Genomic DNA, 20,557 nt, shown 5'->3' with positions numbered 1-20,557 from the left:
GGGAAGCATGCGAACACCTTTAGTCCATAAGCGAGTTCATGTCAGTGATTTGGGTCCCCGTTGTGACAACAGAAGAAAAAAAAAGTGCTACTGTTAAAATGAGACCATCTCTATTTCATAACCTTTAAATAGGCCTAAATTCTGAAACAAGCATGCAGGTTGACAGTGCATGCTGTAGCAGTGAAGATGGGCATAATGAATGAAAATAGCTCCACTGTAGCGTCAAACTGTCACTCAAAGTGCACTTTTTTAATGAGCTGCTACGGGCAATTCCACGATAACGGAACTCCGCTAAGAACATGGATTTGACAAACGGCCATATTTTGGGGGTGTTTTCCGTTAAAACGATAAGAAAAATTCATGACATGACCCACCAAACCGCGCTTCTTAACACCCGCCCGCTTAACCTGGAAGCCAGCTGCACCAACATGTCAGAGGAAACAATGTTCAACTGACGACCGAAGTCAGCCTGCAGGCTCCCGGCCCGCCACAAGGAGTCGCTAGAGCGCGATGAGGAAAAGTAAAGCCCCCACGGCCAAATCCTGTTGTTTGGACATAAAGTACAGCACAGTAGAGCTCAGTGGAGGACAGTAGAGTACATTACAGAACAGTAGAGTTCAATACAGTAGAGTACAGTAGAGTATAGTTCAGTACATTATAGTGTATTCTAATGTGCATTGTACTGAACTCAATGTACTATACTCTACTTTTATTTACTGTACTCTACTGTGCTGTCCAAACTCGTGAAACATAGAAGTCTATGATTGGTTAAGATTTGGTTCGTTCCAGGACAAATCTTAACCAATCATGGACGTCTATGTTTGGGCCAAAGGAAGGTCGGGCCAGACGTCTGTAGTCGTTGAAATCAGGGCTGGTCCAGACAGAACAAAAAACTACGTATATGGACGTTGATATTTAGGCCAGGGCGGACTGACAAAATTTCAACTTCTTATCAACGTCCATGGTTGTCAGGTGTCGGTCGGTGCTTAGTGGGTGAGGATGCTGGTTACAGTAAATGGACGACGTGGCTCATTGGTAGGTGTCAGTAAGAGCTGGGAAAGGTGACATTAATTGGAGAGAGAGGGGGTATCTAGACTTTTTACACTCGCTTAAAACCACCAGATGACAGAAAGAAAACAGTTATCAGCTGAACATAACAGTATGCAGGTGGAAGGGAGGACAGTAGCAGGTGACCCAACTGTGGTTTGTGACTACTATGATTTCTCATTGTAGCCAATTCAATTGCAGAAATTCAGTTACAGATTTTTGGGAAATTCTGTTACCGATTTGGAAACAGAATTTGGGGTTTTAATCAATTAATAATTCAAACAAAATGTATATCAGTAAAAACAAACTGACTGATAGGTCTACCTTCACTTGTTACTTCTGTGAACTTGTATTATCCTCCCTCATGAGGGAGAGAAATGTGAAAAGATCTTAAATATTTTTGGTTACGGAATTTCAAGGCAACGTTTTCTTAAACTTACAGAAGGCAGAAAACATTATGCCAAGCGAAATATAAGTGTTGGTATTAGTTGGCAGAGGTCTTCGATTTCAACATTATTGTGTTTTGATGTATTTCTAAAATCTTTCAAGACTTTTTCTGCTAGATGTTTTCTAAGACCCGTTAAATCAAAGCCTTTGCTTATTCCTCATTTTTAGGATGGAAAATGGTTGAATAATGTATACACTGTATACTATACATTAGGAACACTTTCCTAATATTGAGTTGCCCCCCCCCTTTACCCTCAGAAGAGCCTCAATTTGTCAGGGCATGGACTCTACAAGGTGTTGAAAACGTTCCACAGGGATGATGGCCCATATTGACGCCAATGCTTCACCCCAGTTAATTCAAGTTGGCTGGATGTCCTTTGGGTGGTGGACCATTCTTGATACATACGGGAAACTGTTGAGCATGAAACACTCAGCAGTGTTGCAGTTCTTGACACAAACCAGTGCACCTGGCACCTACTACCATATCCCATTCAAAGGCACATACATTTTTTGTCTAGCCCATTCACGCTCTGAATGGCACCCATTCACAATCCATATCTCAATCGTCTCAAGGCTTAAAACTCCTTCTTTAACCGGTCTCCTTCCCCTCATCTACATTGATTGAAGTGGATTTAAAAGTGACATCAATAAGGGATCATAGCTTCACCTGGATTCCCCTGGTCAGTCTGTCACAGAAAGAGCAGGTGTTCCTAATGTTTTACATACTAATGCCTTAATATCTACAAAATATAGCCCCCTCACATGTTGGTGCTCATGGGTCCTTTTACATGGAAATTAACCTACTCCTGTGTCTAGACTCTGGGGCACTAGAAACGCAATTGTTTTCATCTTTCCACCACTTTCAAATCACTATAGTACTGAAATATAGGCCACAACTGCACTGACAAAAGAACATAAAAATTAAAAAAAAAATACATTAGCCTACATCTACAGTATATCACAACTTTTTTAAACATCTCTGAACACATTTGCTGCAGCATTCAGCAATGCAGTAACACTGAGAAATTGTATTCCATGTGTTACATTGGTGGAAACAGATTATCGGTCTGTCTGCCTCCCACCCAAACAATGCCCACCCCGCCCCAACCCAAAGTACTTTTTTTTTACTGTATTGTGTCAGGACTGAGAAATTGTGAAATTTGAATCTCCCAACTGTTGCAAAGACGCTAGATGAGGCCCAGTTGCTCTTACACCTAGACACCACTTTGTGAGGAGCAGTGACGAGCCCAGACATGACAACCTGATATCAGGGCAGGCCTGTCGGCACGCTAGGGGAAGTCCAGGTATGACGAGTCAATGTCTGAGCGAAGTAAGCAGCTTCTGATTTGTACTTGAATAATCAAAACATGACAAGCCGAACTTGGTGAAGAGGCGAGACCGGTACAACCACTCACTAGGGATAGGCATGAGTAATCGAGTACTCGTACGGACGTCAAAACTCAATCTTTAACCAGGTCAAAATGTTGGCTTGAAGACAACGCTAATTTGCTTGACTCTAGTGTTCCATTTGTACATGTGTATTTGCAGGGCACAACAAAAAAAGAAACCAAGCCAACAATCAAACAGTTCTTCTCCATAAATTCCCTTTCCCCTACGTCTCACTCACTCAAATTGCGTTTCGACTTCTCCATCTACACATGCTTGCTGAGCTCCTGTTAAAGTATACAGAAATTAACGCCTATAAAAAAGTATCTACAGCGCCTTCAGAAAGTATTCACACACCTTGACTTTTCCACATTTTATTGTGTTACAGCCTGAATTTAATATGGATTCAATTTTGATTTTGTGTCACTGGCCTACACGCAACACCCCATAATGTCAAAGTGGAATGATTTTTCCTAACTTTAACCAATAAGTTAAAAGCTGAAATGTCATGTGTCAAAAAGTAGTCAACCACTTTATTATGGCAAGCCTAAATAAGTTCCGGAGTAAAAAGTCTCATAATAAGTCGCATGTGTGCAATAAGTGTTTAACGTGATTTTTGAATGACTACCTCATCTCTGTATCTCACAAATACAATTATCTGTAAGGTCCCTCAGTCGAGCAGTGAATTTCAAATACAGATTCAACCATAAAGATTTTCCAATGCCTCGCAAAGGGCACCTATTGGTAGATCGGTAAAATAACAAAAACAGATATTGAATATCCCTTCAAACATGGTGAAGTTATGATTTACACTTTGGATGGTGTACCAATACAACCAGGCACTACAGGCCCCCTTCCTAATTCAGTTCCCAGAGAGGAAAGAAACCTCTCAGGGATTTCACCATGAGGCAAATGGTGGCATTAAAACAGTTAAGAGTTTAATGGCTGTGATAGGAGAAAACAGAGGATGAATCAACATTGTAGTTACTCAACAATAACCAAAATGACAGAGTGAAAAGAAAGAAGCCTGTACATAATTAAAATATTTTTTCATTAAGGCACTAAAGTCAAACTGCAAAAAATGTGGCAAAGAAATTAACTTCATGTCCTGTATACAAAGTGTTATGTTCGGGCAAATCCAACAACATATTACCGAGTACCACTCTTCATATTTTCAAGCATGGCGGTGTCTGCATGTTATGGGTACGCTTGTCATCGGCAAGATAGTTTTTTGTTATATATTTACAATGATAGCCTACCAAAAGGCCTCCTGTGGGGACGGGGGCTGGGATTAAAAATAAATTAAATAAAAATATAGGACAACACACACATCACGACGAGACAACACAACATAAAGAGCGAACAAAGACAACATAGCAGACTTAAATCGCCTTGAAAATGGCTGTCTAGCAATGAGCAACAACCAACTTCAAAGAGCTTGAATAATTTAAAAGAATAATGTGCAAATATTGTACAATCCAGGTGTACAAAGATCTTAGAGACCTAGCCAGAAAGACTCACATCTGTAATCGCTGCCAAAGATGATTCTAACATTAATTCAAATCAAATTTTATTTGTCACATGCGCCAAATACAACAGGTTACTTACAAGCCCTTAACCAACAATGCAGTTAAAATAAGAGTCAAGTAAAAAAAATAGATTAAAACATTATTTAAAAAAGTTACAAATCATTTAAGAACAGCAGTAAAATAACAATAGCAAGGCTATATACAGGGGGTACCGGTACAGAGTCAATGTCCGGGGGCACCGGTTAGGCCAGGTAAATTAGGTAATATGTACATGTAGGTAGTTATTAAAGTGACTATGCATAGATAATAAACAGAGAATAGCAGCAGCATAAAAAAAGGGGTGGGGCAATGCAAAGCCTGGGTAGCCATTTGATTAGCTGTTCTGCAGTCTTATGGCTTGGGTGTAGAAGCTGTTAACCTGTTGGGGATAGGGGGCAGTATTTGCACGGCCGGATAAAAAACGTCCCCGATTTAAACTGGTTACTACTCTTGCCCAGAAACGAGAATATGCATATAATTAGTAGATTTGGGTAGAAAACACTCTAAAGTTTCTAAAACTGTTTGAATGGTGTCTGTGAGTATAACAGAACTCATATGGCAGGCCAAAACCTGAGAAGATTCCATACAGGAAGTGCCCTGTCTGACAATTTGTTCTCCTTCTTTGGCATCTCTATCAAAAATACAGCATCTCTGCTGTAACGTGACATTTTCTAAGGCTTCCATTGGCTCTCAGAAGGTGCCAGAAAGTGGAATGACGTCTCTCCCGTCTCTGGGCGAAAAACAGCAGGAGATTTTGTGAGTGGTCAGGCTGAGAACAGTGACACTGGAGATGAGCGTTCATGTGACTTCTCAATTGTTTTCTTTCAGCCTTTGAATGAATACAACGTTGCCCGGTTGGAATATTATCGCTATTTTACGAGAAAAATAGCATAAAAATTGATTTTAAACAGCGTTTGACATGCTTCAAAGTACGGTAACGGAATATTTTGAAATTTGTCACGAAATGCGCTCACGCGTCACCCTTCAGATAGTGACCTGAACGTACGAACAAAACGGAGGTATTTGAATATAACTATGGATTATTTGGAAGCAAAACAACATTTGTTGTTGAAGTAGAAGTCCTGGGAGTGCATTCTGACGAAGAACAGCAAAGGTAATCCAATTTTTCTTATAGGGTTAAGGTTAGTTAATAGTTCATCTGAGTTTGGTGAGGGCCAAACTTGGTGGGTGTCAAATTAGCTAGCCGTGATGGCCAGGCTATGTACTCAGAATATTGCAAAATGTGCTTTCGCCGAAAAGCTATTTTAAAATCTGACACCGCGATTGCATAAAGGAGTTCTGTATCTATAATTCTTAAAATAATTTGTATGTATTTTGTGAACGTTAATCGTGAGTAATTTAGTAAATTCACCGGAAGTTTGCGGTGGGTATGCTAGTTCTGAACATCACATGCTAATGTAAAAAGCTGGTTTTTGATATAAATATGAACTTGATTGAACAAAACATACATGTATTGTATAACATAATGTCCTAGGAGTGTCATCTGATGAAAAACAAAGGTTAGTGCTGCATTTAGCTGTGGTTTTGGTTTTTGTGACATATATGCTTGCTTTGAAAATGGCTGTGTGATTATTTTTGGCAGGGTACTCTCCTGACATAATCTAATGTTTTGCTTTCGCTGTAAAGCCTTTTTGAAATCGGACAATATGGTTAGATTAACGAGAGTCTTGTCTTTAAAATGGTGTAAAATAGTCATATGTTTGAGTAATTGAAGTTACAGCATTTTTTAGGTATTTGTATTTCGTGCCACGCTGTTGACTAGGTGGGACGCAAACGTCCCACCTTGCCCAGGGAGGTTAAGAAGTCTTTTGGACCTAGACTTGGCACTCTAGTACTGCTTGCTGTGTGGTAGCAGAGAGAACAGTCTATGACGACTTGGGTGGCTGGAGTCTGACAATTTGTAGGACCTTCCTCTGACACCGCCTGGTATAGAGTTCCTGGATGGCAGGAAGCTTGGCCCCAGTGATGTACTGGGCGGTACGCACTACCCTCTGTAGTGCCTTGCGGTCGGAGGCCCAGCAGTTGCCATACTAGGCAGTGATGCAAGCATTTAGGATGCTCGGATGGTGCAGCTGTAGAACTTTCAGAGGATCTGAGGACCCATGCCAAATCTTTTCAGTCTCCTGAGGGGGAATAGGCTTTGTCGTGGCCTCTGCACCATGATAGTTTGTTGGTGATGTGGACACCAAGGAACTTTAAGCTCTCAATCTCCTCCACTACAGCCCCGTCGATGAGAATGGGGGTGTGCTCGGTCCGCTTTTTCCTGTAGTCCACAATCATCTCCTTTGTCTTGATCACGTTGAGGGAGAGGTTGTTGTCCTGGCACTGCACAACTCTGACCTCCTCCCTATAGACTGTCTCATCGTTGTCGGTGATCAGGCCTACCACTGCTGTGTCATCGGCAAACTTAATGATGGTGTTGGATTCGTGCCTGGCCATACAGTCATGAGTGAACAGGGAGTACAGGAGGGAACTGAGCACACACCCCTGTGGAGCCCCCATGTTGAGGATCAGCGTGACGGATGTGTTGTTACTTACCCTTATTGACCCAGGGGTGTGAATACTTATGTAAATGAGATAGTTCTGTATTTCATTTTCAATACATGTGCAAACATTTCTAAAAACGTGTTTTCACTTTGTCATTATGGGGTATAGTGTGGAGATGGGTGAGAAATATATATTTTTAATCAATTCTGAATTCATGCTGTAACAACAAAATGTGGAATAAGTCAAGGGGTATGAATACTTTCTGAAGGCACTGTAACTGATCGGATACACAAGTGACACTCTTTGCCACATGACGACAGCTTTATCACTAATTCAAAATGGACTGGTTGATTGAAGTAGGGAAATATGTATTCCAACAAAGAGCTGCAGTTTTGGAATAATTGTGTCCGTTTATTTTCCGCTTATGCTACTTTACGGTTGTAACTAGTTACCACAAGCACAAAGTCAAAATTGGCAGTGTGGTTAGTGTGTGTTAGGTTTAAAATCTGATTTTAAGATGATAAATTGTAGAAATAGGCAGGGTTTATGACTTTGTGGAAACTAGTGACGACCCTACTTTGCAAACTGCCATTTAGAATTGGTTAGCATAGGTTATGACCCCCTAAACAGACAGGTTTACACTGAAAATATACAAAAACATTACTTTGATAAAGACAAAGAGCGTATTTTCCTCAGAATCATTAAGCCTAGTCCTAATCACCAAATGGGTGTCGTGGATATAATGCAGTGTTCAATGTGGAATTGTTAACCCATTTATAAAATTCCAAAGAACAGGCAGAATGAACTAAATCAAACATCTGTATATCGAAAACATGACAGATTTAGGTTTATAACCCTGAAAAAAATTGCAATTCAACTCACTAAATTGACCCCAGTTTTACTATAAAATAGGTGTGTCTTGACTGTGCTAAGGGCTCAGGAAATAAGAGCATCTTGTCTGCTAAATTAACAAAACAAGGCTATGCCATTGCACAGCCATAGTAGGGCTTTACAGTGCGACAATTTTACTTGAATATGTGCCTAAATATTTAGCTGTGCGACCCGGATTTTTTGGGGGGTGTGCACCTAGAAAAATTATGGATTCTGACTAATACCTCATACATTTTTCGTTGAACTCCTCATTTAAAAAAAAAATCTTAGGCACACACATGCTCCTTGTAAAAAAGGTTAGCGCAGAGCCCTGAGCCATAGGCTTCTTCTACAAGTGCCACTGCTGACGTTCCACAATATAATATAACCAGTTGATATTACGATTTCAATAAATTAAATCTTAAAATGCCACTTTTTTTTCTTGCCAGAATATACATGGGGCAATTTAGCTATTTGGATTTGTTATCTGTAATGGTTATGATAAATTAGGCATTGTTTCACACCCCCTGTATATAGCCTCGTTATTTTGTTACTTTAGAATTTTTTACTTTAGTTTATTTTGTAAATATTTTCTTAACTCTTCTTGAACTGCACTGTTGGTTAAGGGCTTGTAAGTAAGCATTTCACGGTAAAGTCTACACTTTGCATTTGGCGCATGTGACAAAAAGTTTGATTTGGCATATCGATAAATGTGCAGATAATTTTTTCTAATACTGGCCTTGTTCTAAATAAAAAAAGTTTTTGAGGGTGTGTTCTTCTGCCCAGGTGTTGCTAATGCATGCCAGATCTTACAATGTCTGGATAGATATTTGAAGTATCAGCTAACCACGTCATGTTATAGCAAACTGTCAGTCGACGATGTGGCATGCAACCATTGGTTGATGGATGAAACCTCTGAGCAGTGGAATGCAACCTGAAGCAGTCCAGAGACATGACGAGTCACGCTCCAGGTGGACACAACTGCACACAGCTCAGTTCACTTATGAAGGCACGCCAAGCACTGCCATAGGCCTACTTCCTTCTTGACCCAAATACTAGTTTCTTCCCTTGTGCAAGCTTTTGAGAATGTTATCCATGTTCCCGGCTCAGACTGACAGTGAGCATACATGTAGCTTTGATAATAAAGGTCCAGGTTAGGCTATGTGCAGCAGGCCATATTTTATGTGTCGGACATAGGCCTATACATAGAATGTGTTTCTACTTGAAAATACATGATCTAAGTGACTGATAGTTGGTATTCAGCAGTCATAAAAGTATGCCTTATTTACTTTGAATTACTACTAAAATAGTGCTTTGTCAGACAGCATAGGCAGCAGCTCTATAGAGATGAGATGATGACTTGGAATTAAACAAAGTTATGAAATAAAACAAAAGTAATATACACAACAAAACATTAAGAAAACCTTCCTAATGTTTAGTTGCCCTCAGAACAGCCTCAATTAGTCGGGGCAAGGACTCTAAAAGGTGTCAAAAGCATTCCACAAGGATGCTGGTCCATGTTGACTCCAATGCTTCCCACAGTTGTGTCAAGTTGGCTGGATGTCCTTTGGGTGGTGGACCATTCTTGATACACATGGGAACCTGTTGAGCATAAAAAACCCAGCTGCATTGCAGTTCTTGACACAAACCGGTGTGACTTACTACCATAACACGTTTAAAGGCACATGCATTTTTTGTCTTTCCCATTCCTCCTCTGAACAGCACATACACAAGCCATGTCTCAATTGTCTCAAGGCTTAAAAATCCTTCTTTAACACGTCTCCTCCCCTTCATCTACACTGATTGAAGTGGATTTAACAAGTGACATCAATAAGAGATCATCGCTTTCACTTGGTCAGTCTATGTCATGGAAGAACATGTGTCCTTAATGTTTGGTACACTCAGTGTATTTTATTAAAGTGAATAAATGATGGTTAATAAGTGATAAGCATAATGGGCAGTCACTACCGTCACATGGCGCTACAGAGGGTGGTGCGGACAGCCCAGTACATCACTGGGGCCGAGCTCCTTGTCATCCAGGACCTTGCACGGTCTCTATGCACACGCACAGGACTCTACACACTCACGCACACTCCAACACAAACAAATAATTATACTGACTCTACACACATACACTCACATACAATCATTTACGCTGCTGCTACTCTGTTTATCGTACATCATGATGCCTAGTCACCTTACCCCAATACATATCTACCTCTATCACTCCAGTATCCCTGCACATTGTAAATATGGTATTGGAACTGACCCTGTATATAGCTTACTTTCTCGTGTTCTTATTTCTTGTGTTTTTGTTCTATCTTTTGTTATTTTTAGTATTACATTGATTACTGCATCCTTGGGTTTAAAGCTTGCAAGAAATGCATTCACTGTACTTGTGCACATGACATTAAAACTTGAAACTCATGGGACTTTAATTAATTGTTTTATTCTGTGTTGTTACACCATTCAACCCACATAATGCATAGTGCACTTAATGTAATAAAACATGTGGAACCAAAACCGAGCTCAAAAAGCACTACAATATAATTAAATATACACTCAAGTTGCACTAGGGCCTCAAGCCTTTTTTGCAGTCATGGCTAATCAAAAACGACATTAAATGACAGTAGCCTCCACCTTCATGAAATCAATGGTTTCAAAAGGTCAGCAGACAAAATGTGGAACATATTCCTTGATGACTCCTGCGTTGCCAAATGTATTTTTCATGCTAATTAACTTTTATTGATTAGAATCATTGAGGGAGTTTTGTCACAGCACACCAACTATACAGTATGTGGTATGTAAACACTGAGGGCTTGCACTGAAACAAACGTTTTGAAACCAGCCTGCCTGGGACACAAGCCATGTTTATACATTACATTATAGTTATTACCAGGGTTAAGGGGGTAACCAGTTGTAACACCAGTGCACAAATAGTTAAGATTCATATTGCGTAACTACATTTAGGCTAGACTAAGTAACCTCAAGGTCCAGTCAAGCCTGAATAATTAGTATCAGAAGAGGAAATGGAGAGCGAGGCAGAGTAAAGCAGTATACTTGTTAGACAAAAATGTAAATGTGTGCTGTGATTTGAAGGGCCTGTCTGTCTAAAGCGACCTAATTCCTGGGCTGTGTTCCCACTAAGCTCCCAATCCCCCCACCCCAACCCCGGGTTACTCCCCCACCATCTCGAAACATTTAGCAACAAAGCGTTGATCAATATGTACTTTTCAGTTAGAACGCACTGGCCCTCCGATTGTTTCCATATCGCATTGTTACAATGTATGCGTTCACAGAACACGCTCACACTCTGGAAATCTAAAATGTATGTTGTGGCACTATTCTCCCCCTTCGCAAAATGTTTCCTCCCTGCCTCCAAGCTCATTCTGTAAATGTTCGTGTCGCTACAAACATATAATTGGGAGCGCTCCCATGATACCCATGGAACGTTATACAAAAACAACCTCTTCCCTCTCTGCCTTATCTCTCTCATCACCGAAACGATGTTAGCCGTGGAATACTAAACTGTGATAATGATATGGGACAATCCAAAAGTGCTTATTTGTGTGACAAGTAGCCAGACATTATACCAACTTAATGAAACACGCTTCACCGTAACTAGTGACAATTTACAGCAGAATAAAAACAAAACTCACCACGACTCCCGTTTGGTGTAATACAATCCTGAATATCTACAGTAGTGAAATTCCTTTCTTCCTTTTCACACGTTCTCAACCCCGGCCCGTCTCCACACTCCAGTAACCAAGAGCGGGGGGGGGGGGGGGGGTCAGTGATAGGAACGATCTGGGACAGGCAATTTGGAGGCAAAAGATCGCAAGTCTGTTTATCCTAACGAGTGACTAGAACGGTCCCAAACATTCCTCAATGTTACCGAAGGTCTCTATAACACATTTGTATCCCTCCGTCTTCCTCGAAGCATAGGGGGACGTGAATCACAGTTTATTCCTTACATCCAGGGAAGTCGCCGCCTCTTCTAGTCCGCCATGTTGCGTCTGCAATAGGAGGAATGGGAAGCAGAGAATTCCCAGGCCAGGCCCCTCCTCCTCCCTCCACGGTCCCACTGCGACATCTGGCGGATCATCACGAGACGGAGTAAACAGCGTCCCGATCCAGAAGAGCACGAGTCAACCATCTGGTCAGTTCTGTCACATACACAAAGTCGAATATTGGACGGGTTTATTAATTTCCCATAGGCTTCCGGGGCACACGATCCCATTTAGTTGGCCCTCTGTCAACATTGGGCAGTGGTGGTCACCAACCCTGGTCCTGGGTTAAAGGTTGCAGGCTTTTGTTCCAGCCCACTGAGCCCAGCAGTAGCACACCTGATCTAGCGTGGGTGTCAATACAGAGTTTAGTTTGACAGAAGGGAAATAAAGTATGTGTTTTTACGAGTTGCCAGTATGAGGATAGCTCAGACGGCTAGGTTGGCAATGACAGCTCTGGTGAACTCGTCGCTTGTAGCACAGCCTCCCAGGTCTCATGTGCACACACGCCACAAATAAAAGTAGTGTTACACACACACGGTCCATTCACACAGGCAATGCCAAGCGTTGGTTGGAGTGGTGTAAAGCTCGCCGCCATTGGAATCTGGAGTAGCGGAATTGCGTTTTCTGGAGTGATAAATCATGCTTCAACATCTGGCAGTCCGACAGACAAATCGGGGTTCGGCGAATGTTACCTGCCCCAATGCATGGTGCCAACTATAATGTTTGGTGGAGGAGGAATAATGGTCTGGAGCTGTTTTTAATGGTTTGGACTAGACCCCTTAGTTCCAGTGAAGGGAAATCTAAACGCTACAGCATACAACGACATTTTAGACGATTCTGTAATTCCAACTTTGTGGCAACAGTTTGGGGAAATCCCTTTCCTGTTTCAGCATGCTTGTGGCTGAATGGAAGCAAGTCCCTGCAGAAATGTTCCAACATCCAGAGTAGAGGCTGTTATAACAGCAAAGGGGGACCAACTCCATATTAATGCCCCTGATTTTTGGAATGAGATGTTCGACAAGCAGGTGTCCACATATACTTTTGGTCATGTAGTGTCAATGGACTGGCTGACATGCCTGTCTAAGTCGCCAGTAGCAATGCCACCACTCTGATATCATAACCATTACATAATGGAACAGACATATAGCACATACAGTACAAAAACATAAAAATCACTGGTCTGACATGATCAAATGGTTTCCCTTGTGAACTCAGGCAAAGCTGGTCATAGGCTCAGGTTACAATGGCTTGTTAGTTGTGAAATGTAATGATGAAAAAGCTTAGCTTTGTCTGAATAGACAAACACAATGGATCCCCAAGGTCACAACTCCAGCAAAGGGCTCCCAAGATAGTGACCTCTATGATACACTGAATTTTACAGCATACACAGTAGACAGAATATTAAGACATTTTAGTTTTTGAATTGAGTATGAGTGAATACGGTTCAGTGAAGCTAGCCAATTTCACAGTTCAGCTTGTTAGCATCCCTGCTAACGCAACAATGTGAAAACATTGATTGTAAACACTGAAAATGTTCTCCCTTCACAGGAATGACCTCCGCATCCTGCTGATTTTACGACAGTGGCGGTGTGTGTTTGTGAGAAACAGTCCAGTTTTTTTTTTTTATATAGTAACTACAGCAGGTTTTCCTGACGTGACTAAGGCTGTTATTGCAAAAGGCCAGGTATCCTTTGTCCATGGACACTGCACGTACAGTTATGAACAAGGCACTTTATAATGCCTGCCACAACTCATTGCTGTGAAATGGAAGACCCGAAGTCCACTTATGCAGTGATAAGATTTCACTCGATTTGGTGTTGGTAAATTGTCCTCGTGGCACAAAACCAGCTTGATCAATACTGCTGAACAACCTGCAGCACAAACAGTGTGGACTGCAAGGCTAGATTAGTGGTGATCAATTTAATATAAAATCCTATGCATGTCCACAGCACAAACAAGGAAACAGTGTAGAGAGAAAGCAGAGTAGGAGAGTAAAGGGAAAGAGAGAAGGTGGTAGCCAACAGATACAGAGAAAACTATAGAGGTAGTAGAGCTGATAGAAGAGTGCATCCAACAGCAGAGGCAGTACAAAAGAACCGGTTGACATGGAGTTGGAGAAAATGTTCAAGGAAAAGACTGGGAGAAAATAGAGAAGGTCACAGCAGCCTAAATGGACAATTTGGTCAAACAATTAATTTAAAAGATTAATGCAGAAAATGAATTGCTTTGGCCAAATCGAGAAACAGAAACCCTCAGAGGATGTGCAGAGCGTGTTATGAGGAATGTGAGAAGCGGTGAAGAGGAACAAGAGCTGCCAGGAGTGATGTAAGGAGAATTAGTTTAGTGGTACAGGGAGCAAAACAGTTGTGGCAAAGTTATTAGGGGATATATGGTGATATGGGGTTCAATATATCCAAATCATATTTGGTTGGCCGTCCAGTTCAGGGTAAAGGGCTGTTCATGGGACCAGGACTTCTTTAGTATGCGGGCCGGTGGCGGAGGTTCCCCACAATGGCTTGCACAAAGTCCCCGGTCGTGCTGTAACCGCCCAGGTCTCGTGTCTGCACCTGGGACACATGCGCACACACACAGGGTGCAATCCATGAATAGTATTTTTAGATTTGACGCACAAAATTCATATACATATTGCAAAAACCCAACCGTGTCCTATCCCTGCACCAGTCTGTCCCATCCAACTGTAGAATTAATACATGCACACAAACCAACAGGATTTAATAGTGTTGATACAATATAGTCACACACACTTACCTTGCCCTGTTTGATGACCCTCCGGACAGCGTCTAACACCATGTTGGAGTGGTATTCCAAGCTGTAACACAACAGTCAGTTGAGGTTAGTGCACACACACAGGCGCACAAATCCCATTGTAAGCAGTGCCCACTCACTTGAGGTGATGGAGCATGTTGGCAGCGCTGAGCAGCATGGCCATGGGGTTGGCGATGTTCCTGCCCACAGCCTGGGCAAAGGGGTGTCGCGCTCCCTGAGACGAAGACAGGCCATTACATTTCTCAGGCCATTTTATCTATGCTTGGGTCTGTAATGTAACTAGTGTATGATTGCAGCGGACTGGTTAAGTTGGATCTCAGGCAGACTCCTGGACACTCACAGTCTCAAACACGGCGTACTCGGCACTATAGTTCTCTCCTGGGACCACTCCTGTCCCGCCGACCAGCCCAGCTGCCAGGTTGTCAATGATGTTGCCATAGAGGTTGGGCATCACCAGCACGTCAAACTGGTATGGGTTCTGGACCAGCTAGAGAGAGAGTGAGAAGCAGTGCGTGAGTGAGTGCGTGAGTGAGTGAGTGAGTGAGTGAGTGAGAGAGGTGGGGCGTACCTGCATGCAACAGTTGTCTATAATAATGTTGTCGTATTTGATCTTGGGATACAGCTCTGCCACCTCGGCACAGCACTGTAGGAACAGGCCATCTGCAAGCTTCCTGTAGAAAGGCAGGAGACAAAATCCTTGGCTGTAGTTGGATAGATGTGTAGAAGCTTTTAAAAGAAGGTTGTTTCTGGCACGAAGACTCACATGTTGTTGGCCTTGTGGACTGCCGTGACCCTTCTTGGTGGCGTAGTCGAAGGCAAACTTGGCGATGCGCCGAGACTTCTCCCTGGTGATAATCTTCAGACATTCAATCACTCCAGGAACACTAAGAGAAAGAAAGCACAGAGTTCAGATCAGGACAAACTTCCATCAGACTGTGGTTTGGCCATGGTGTTAGAGCGCTTGCATATGTGGTCATACGTGGTCGTGTTCTTTCCCGTGTACAATGCCTCATGCATGATTTCAATGTGTATTAGTTATACAACAAACTAATCACCATCAGGACCGGGTCAGTCGACTTTAGCTAGCCAGACCCCCCAGGGCGAGTGGAGATTTCCCTCAAAGTGCTGACCAATTAGTGCTTTTTGACGTCGGTTTGGTTTCGGTTAAATTTTTAATTTTTTAAAATATCACTATGCATTATGTGGGTTGAATGCTGTAACACAGAATAAAAGAATTAATAAAAGTCCAATGACAGTAGTGACTGCCCATTACTGCTTATCACTTAACCATTTATTCACATTACTTTATTAAAATATCAGTTGTGTCTATTACATGTTTTATTCCATGTTGTCATCTCCCCTCTATAGAGCTGATGCCTATGCTGTCTGACAAAACACTATTTTAGTAGTTCTTCAAAGTAAATAAGGCATACTTTTATGACTGCTGAATACCAACTATCAAATCACTTAGATCATGTATTTTCAGGTAGATGCCTCTAAGCAAATGCTCTCTATCCCTCTCAATCGTGCATTCTTTCTCCTCTCTGCGTCTGTCCCACACTAACCTAACATAGCAGGCGTAAAAGAAACAGACCGGACAAGTAGGAGCGCAATGGATTATGGTCATTGTAGTTAATGACCACGTTTTCTGTACTAAACTATGTCAAATATTGGCCTGTTGGAAACTACAACTCTGTTTTGCGCTTGATCTGATTTATCATCTCTAGAGAAACTGTACAATGTGAACATTGAGCTCACAATTTTTTTTTTTTTTTTTGGGGGGGGGTTAAATAATTCAGTCCATTAGTTGTTTAAAAAACAAAAAATAACAGATTTCAGTTAATCGCTCAGCACTACCAATGAAATGTCCTAAAATTGAAAAAAAAAAAAAATCCACCTAACTGGCACCCTAGGTGAGCTAAAATAAAAACACACCCATTGTTTGGTTGCATGGCAATATGTGATGTACCTCGTGTTCCAGAGAGCTGTACTCTCCCTCGGTCTGCTCTCGGATAATGACCAGGTCCAGGTAGTTGTGGCGGGTGCTATAGCCAGGCAGGCTGTTCACGTGAACCACATTGGCAAACAGGTCCAGTCTACGCCTGAGGAGAGCTTCATTAATGAGATCAGCCAACCAGCCAGCCACACGCACACACTAGGACAGCCATACAACATGTGAACCGTGGCCCGGAACCAGAACGGGGTCAATACCCCAACAAAAATTCAAGTCAGGCTTCAAATGAATATGGTTGAAAGTTGTAATAGAATGCACAAGATACAATTTCAAAATTTGTTAGTGCATGGGCAGTTTCTCTTATGTCATTAACGGAGACCTGGCCGGGTGGTGCCAGAATAACAACCTGTCCCTCAACGTAACCAAGACTAAGGAGATGATTGTGGACTACAGGAAAAGGAGGACCGAGCACGCCCCCATTCTCATTGACGGGGCTGTAGGTTGGGGGCTTGAGAGCTTCAAGTTCCTTGGTGTCCAATTCACCAACAAACTAGAATGGTCCAAACACACCAAGACAGTCGTGAAGAGGGCACGACAAAGCCTATTCCCCCTCAGGAAACTAAAAAGATATGGCATGGGTCCTGAGATCCTCAAAAGGTTCTACAGCTGCAACATCCAGAGCATCCTGACTGGTTGCATCACTGCCTGGTAATTAATCGGCCTCCGACTGCAAGGCATCACTGGGGCTAAGCTGCCTGCCATCCAGGACCTCTACACCAGGTGGTGTCAGAGGAAGGCCCTAAAAATTGTCAAAGACCCCAGCCATAGACTATTCTCTCTACTACTGCATGGCAAGCGGTACCGGAGTGCCAAGTCTAGGACAAAAAGGCTTCTCAACAGTTTTTACCCCCAAGCCATAAGACTCCTGAACTGGTAACCAAATGGTTACCCGGACTATTTGCATCGTGTGCCCCCCCAACCCCTCTTTTTACGCTGCTGCTACTACTCTGTGTTTATCATATATGCATAGTCACTTTAACTATACATTCATGTACATACTACCTCAATTGGCCCGACCAACCAGTGCTCCCGCACATTGGCTAACCAGGCTATCTGCATTGTGTCCCACCACCCCCTCTTTTACCCTACTGCTACTCTCTGTTCATCATATATGCAGTCACTTTAACCATATCTACTTGTACATACTACCTCAATCAGCCTGACTAACTGGTGTCTGTATGTAGCCTCGCTACTTTTATAGCCTCGCTACTGTTTTTCACTGTCTTTTTACTGTTGTTTTTATTTCTTTACTTACCTAACACCTTTTTTGCACTATTGATTAGAGCCTGTAAGTAAGCATTTCACTGCCACGTGCACCTGTTGTAGTTGGTGCACCTGACAAATAAACTTTGATTTGATCTGACAGACCTTAGAGAGCTATATCCTGTCAGAAATTCCCAGTTGATAAACTAATCCCATGTTACCTATCTAAATCTTGTAGTTATCATGACCAGATTGTGTGCCCATGGGGGCCCACATTGATTTTGTGGACTCAGGTATCATATAACACACACAAGACATGTCAAAATGTGTAGAATTGCAGGAAATTCACTTTAAACTGCATATTTTTCATTCCAACAAAAGGGGGTGTGAACAGTTTGGGGTAGCGAAAGGGGGGTTTGTTGCCCTGTCAATAAAGACAATATCCATCTGGACCTTGCCACCTAGGACATTTGTGTGACTGGACTTTCTCAAATAGTAGTTGAGTACCCCATGCACTAGTTCCCATAACCTTACAATATTCATTGATTGTGTTGGCTTGCTCCAGTAAGAGTTGTGGTGGCGTTAGATCTAATATGGCCTTACCTGATTTTCATCTCAAAGCCAGCCAGCTCCCCTTTAAACTCCATGGGGGTGTTTATCTTTCCTACACACAGACAGAGAAAATAAAACCCAGTCAGAACACACTGATCTGATAAAAGCATTCAAGTGGAAGCAAATCTCCTGCATAGGAAATGAGAGGAGACGAGTCAGTTACCTTTCATGGCCACCCTGTTGGTCTTCATGGAGGCTAACACCTGCTCCAGCTTCTCGTTGCTGTCCATGTGCTGCACCTCACTCAGGTGAAACTCCTCAAACTCCACTGGGACGTCAGCCGCCTGGATGGGAATGGAAAGGCAGGTTTAAGGCTAGAAACAAGGAGATAAGACAAATGGATGAAAAACAGGATGGACATATTAAAGATGAATGAATAAAGGAGTGAGCGAATGGGCTACAATAACTTATAAATTAGTCTTGCATATTCAGTTATCAATGAACACAGAAAATATTGGATTGAGCTCAGAGCACGCTTGAAGCATGGTGCAGGCAATATCTCGCTCCATCCACCAACACCACGTTGCACCACAGACTGTCCAGGAGTTGGCGGATGCTTTAGTCCAGGTCTGGGAGGAGATCCCTCAGGAGACCATCCGCCACCTCATCAGGAGCATGCCCAGGCGTTGTAGGGAGGTCATACAGGCACGTGGAGGCCACACACACTACTGAACCTCATTTTGACTTGTTTTAAGAACATTACATCAAAGTTGGATCAGCCTGTGGTGTGGTTTTCCACTTTAATTTTGATTGTGACTCCAAATCCAGACCTCCATGGGTTGATAAATTGGATTTCCATTGATTATTTTTGTGTGACTTTGTTGTCAGCACATTCAACTATGTAAAGAAAAAAGTATTTAATAAGATTATTTCATTCATTCAGATCTAGGATGTGTTATTTTAGTGTTCCCTTTATTTTTTTGAGCAGTATAGTACATTCTCACTAATGCTGCAGGAAACCAAATTTCATATTTGAAAACACCCTTAGACACATCATCTCTCCTGGTCAGACTTGAGAAAGGGGAGCCACCATAATGCACATACCTTAAACCTCCTTGACAGCAGTCATCAGCTCAGGTCCCACTCCATCCCCGGGCACCATGGTGACCTTGAAGGTGGCGCAGGCAGGCGGCGCCTCAGGCCCACCCAGACAGGTGGTCATACTGAGGGGCTGGGCAGCCAGCTGCTGCCACCGCGGGCCAGTGCCAGTCAGGCCCTAGAACAGGACACAATAGTTAATTTGGCCTACCATAGAAAGTATGCATTATCTGAGTCTTATCTGATGGCATCACCATTAGCAACACCGTGTCAATACAACTTCAAGACAATGGGGGTTGCTTAGACCAGAGGCATGGTCCCCCCACCAATTACACTAGAAAACTGGACGTGTTCAGGCATGAAGAACATTCTGAATAAGTGTCATGTACCATGATTATAGGATAAGGGGGAAATAATTCAGAACGTTTTACACTATGAAGCGACAGGCTATAATAATCATTTTGAGCTAACTTTACGCCGGTCTCTCGTATCAGAAGACAGCCCAATTGGTTTATCAGGCTGCAAAAATTAGGTTTAGGCTAGCTGACGCTGTGTGGTCTGAAGCTGATAACACACCATCACAGATAACGTTAGTGTCAAAGATTTGTATTGTTCTATCAGTAGCTACTAGCTAGCCAAGTTAGCTAACGCCAGCTATCATCATCCTCCTATCACATTGGTGATTCAATTAATTTATATCAAGCAGTTTCTAATAAAAAAGGTGTCCCCAATAGCAACAACGAAGGGTTTTACACCAAACACTTTGTCCACAATTTACTGGCTGTAAACATTATCTACCAACTAACCTTGGTCAAAGTTACAAGGCAGCAGCCATCGTGCTGACCAAACCAACGAGAATGTGGAGGAAATTAACTTTGTCTTTACAGGCTGGATACGTTGATTATTCTTTGGTAGAATAGTTGGACTTGAGCAACCATATGAGCGAGATACAGACGCCACCTAGTGGATTGGAGTTGCAGTTCGTCCTAATATTTTTAACTTCAGCAGAGTAGACAGTTCAGTCAAATTTGTAGGGCCAAGGAGACCACTTTAGAAGGGGCAAATAT

General features: G+C 42.3%; 2 protein-coding genes across 4 annotated transcripts in view; both read right to left on the bottom strand.

The window, feature by feature from the left end:
• The window catches only part of LOC115150196 (receptor-type tyrosine-protein phosphatase alpha), a 53,411-nt gene extending 40,969 nt beyond the window's left edge, over positions 1-12,442 (bottom strand). For 2 of the 3 annotated variants that reach the window (XM_029693204.1, XM_029693207.1), the window contains exon 1: positions 11,486-12,441. The gene's annotated coding sequence lies outside the window, so the exon portion shown is untranslated. Of the gene's footprint in view, positions 1-11,485 lie in introns of all 3 variants that reach the window. The other variant, XM_029693205.1, reaches the window with a different exon arrangement.
• Positions 12,443-13,228: 786 nt separating this feature from the next.
• On the bottom strand, positions 13,229-19,517 carry LOC115151177 (isocitrate dehydrogenase [NAD] subunit beta, mitochondrial-like; the record flags this gene model as incomplete). The annotated part of the gene is given in 11 exon segments (XM_029695188.1): positions 13,229-14,403; positions 14,606-14,666; positions 14,743-14,837; positions 14,964-15,110; positions 15,192-15,294; positions 15,387-15,413; positions 15,415-15,509; positions 16,593-16,725; positions 18,444-18,504; positions 18,616-18,736; positions 19,497-19,517. Coding segments are annotated over 11 exon segments (954 nt in total), but the record flags the coding sequence as incomplete, so codon positions are not given.
• Positions 19,518-20,557: the final 1,040 nt, after the last annotated feature.

The sequence above is a fragment of the Salmo trutta genome, chromosome 16 (genome assembly GCF_901001165.1).
Source record: "Salmo trutta chromosome 16, fSalTru1.1, whole genome shotgun sequence".
In the NCBI taxonomy this organism is placed as follows: domain Eukaryota; kingdom Metazoa; phylum Chordata; class Actinopteri; order Salmoniformes; family Salmonidae; genus Salmo; species Salmo trutta.
This window is presented reverse-complemented; position numbering and strand designations above follow the sequence as displayed.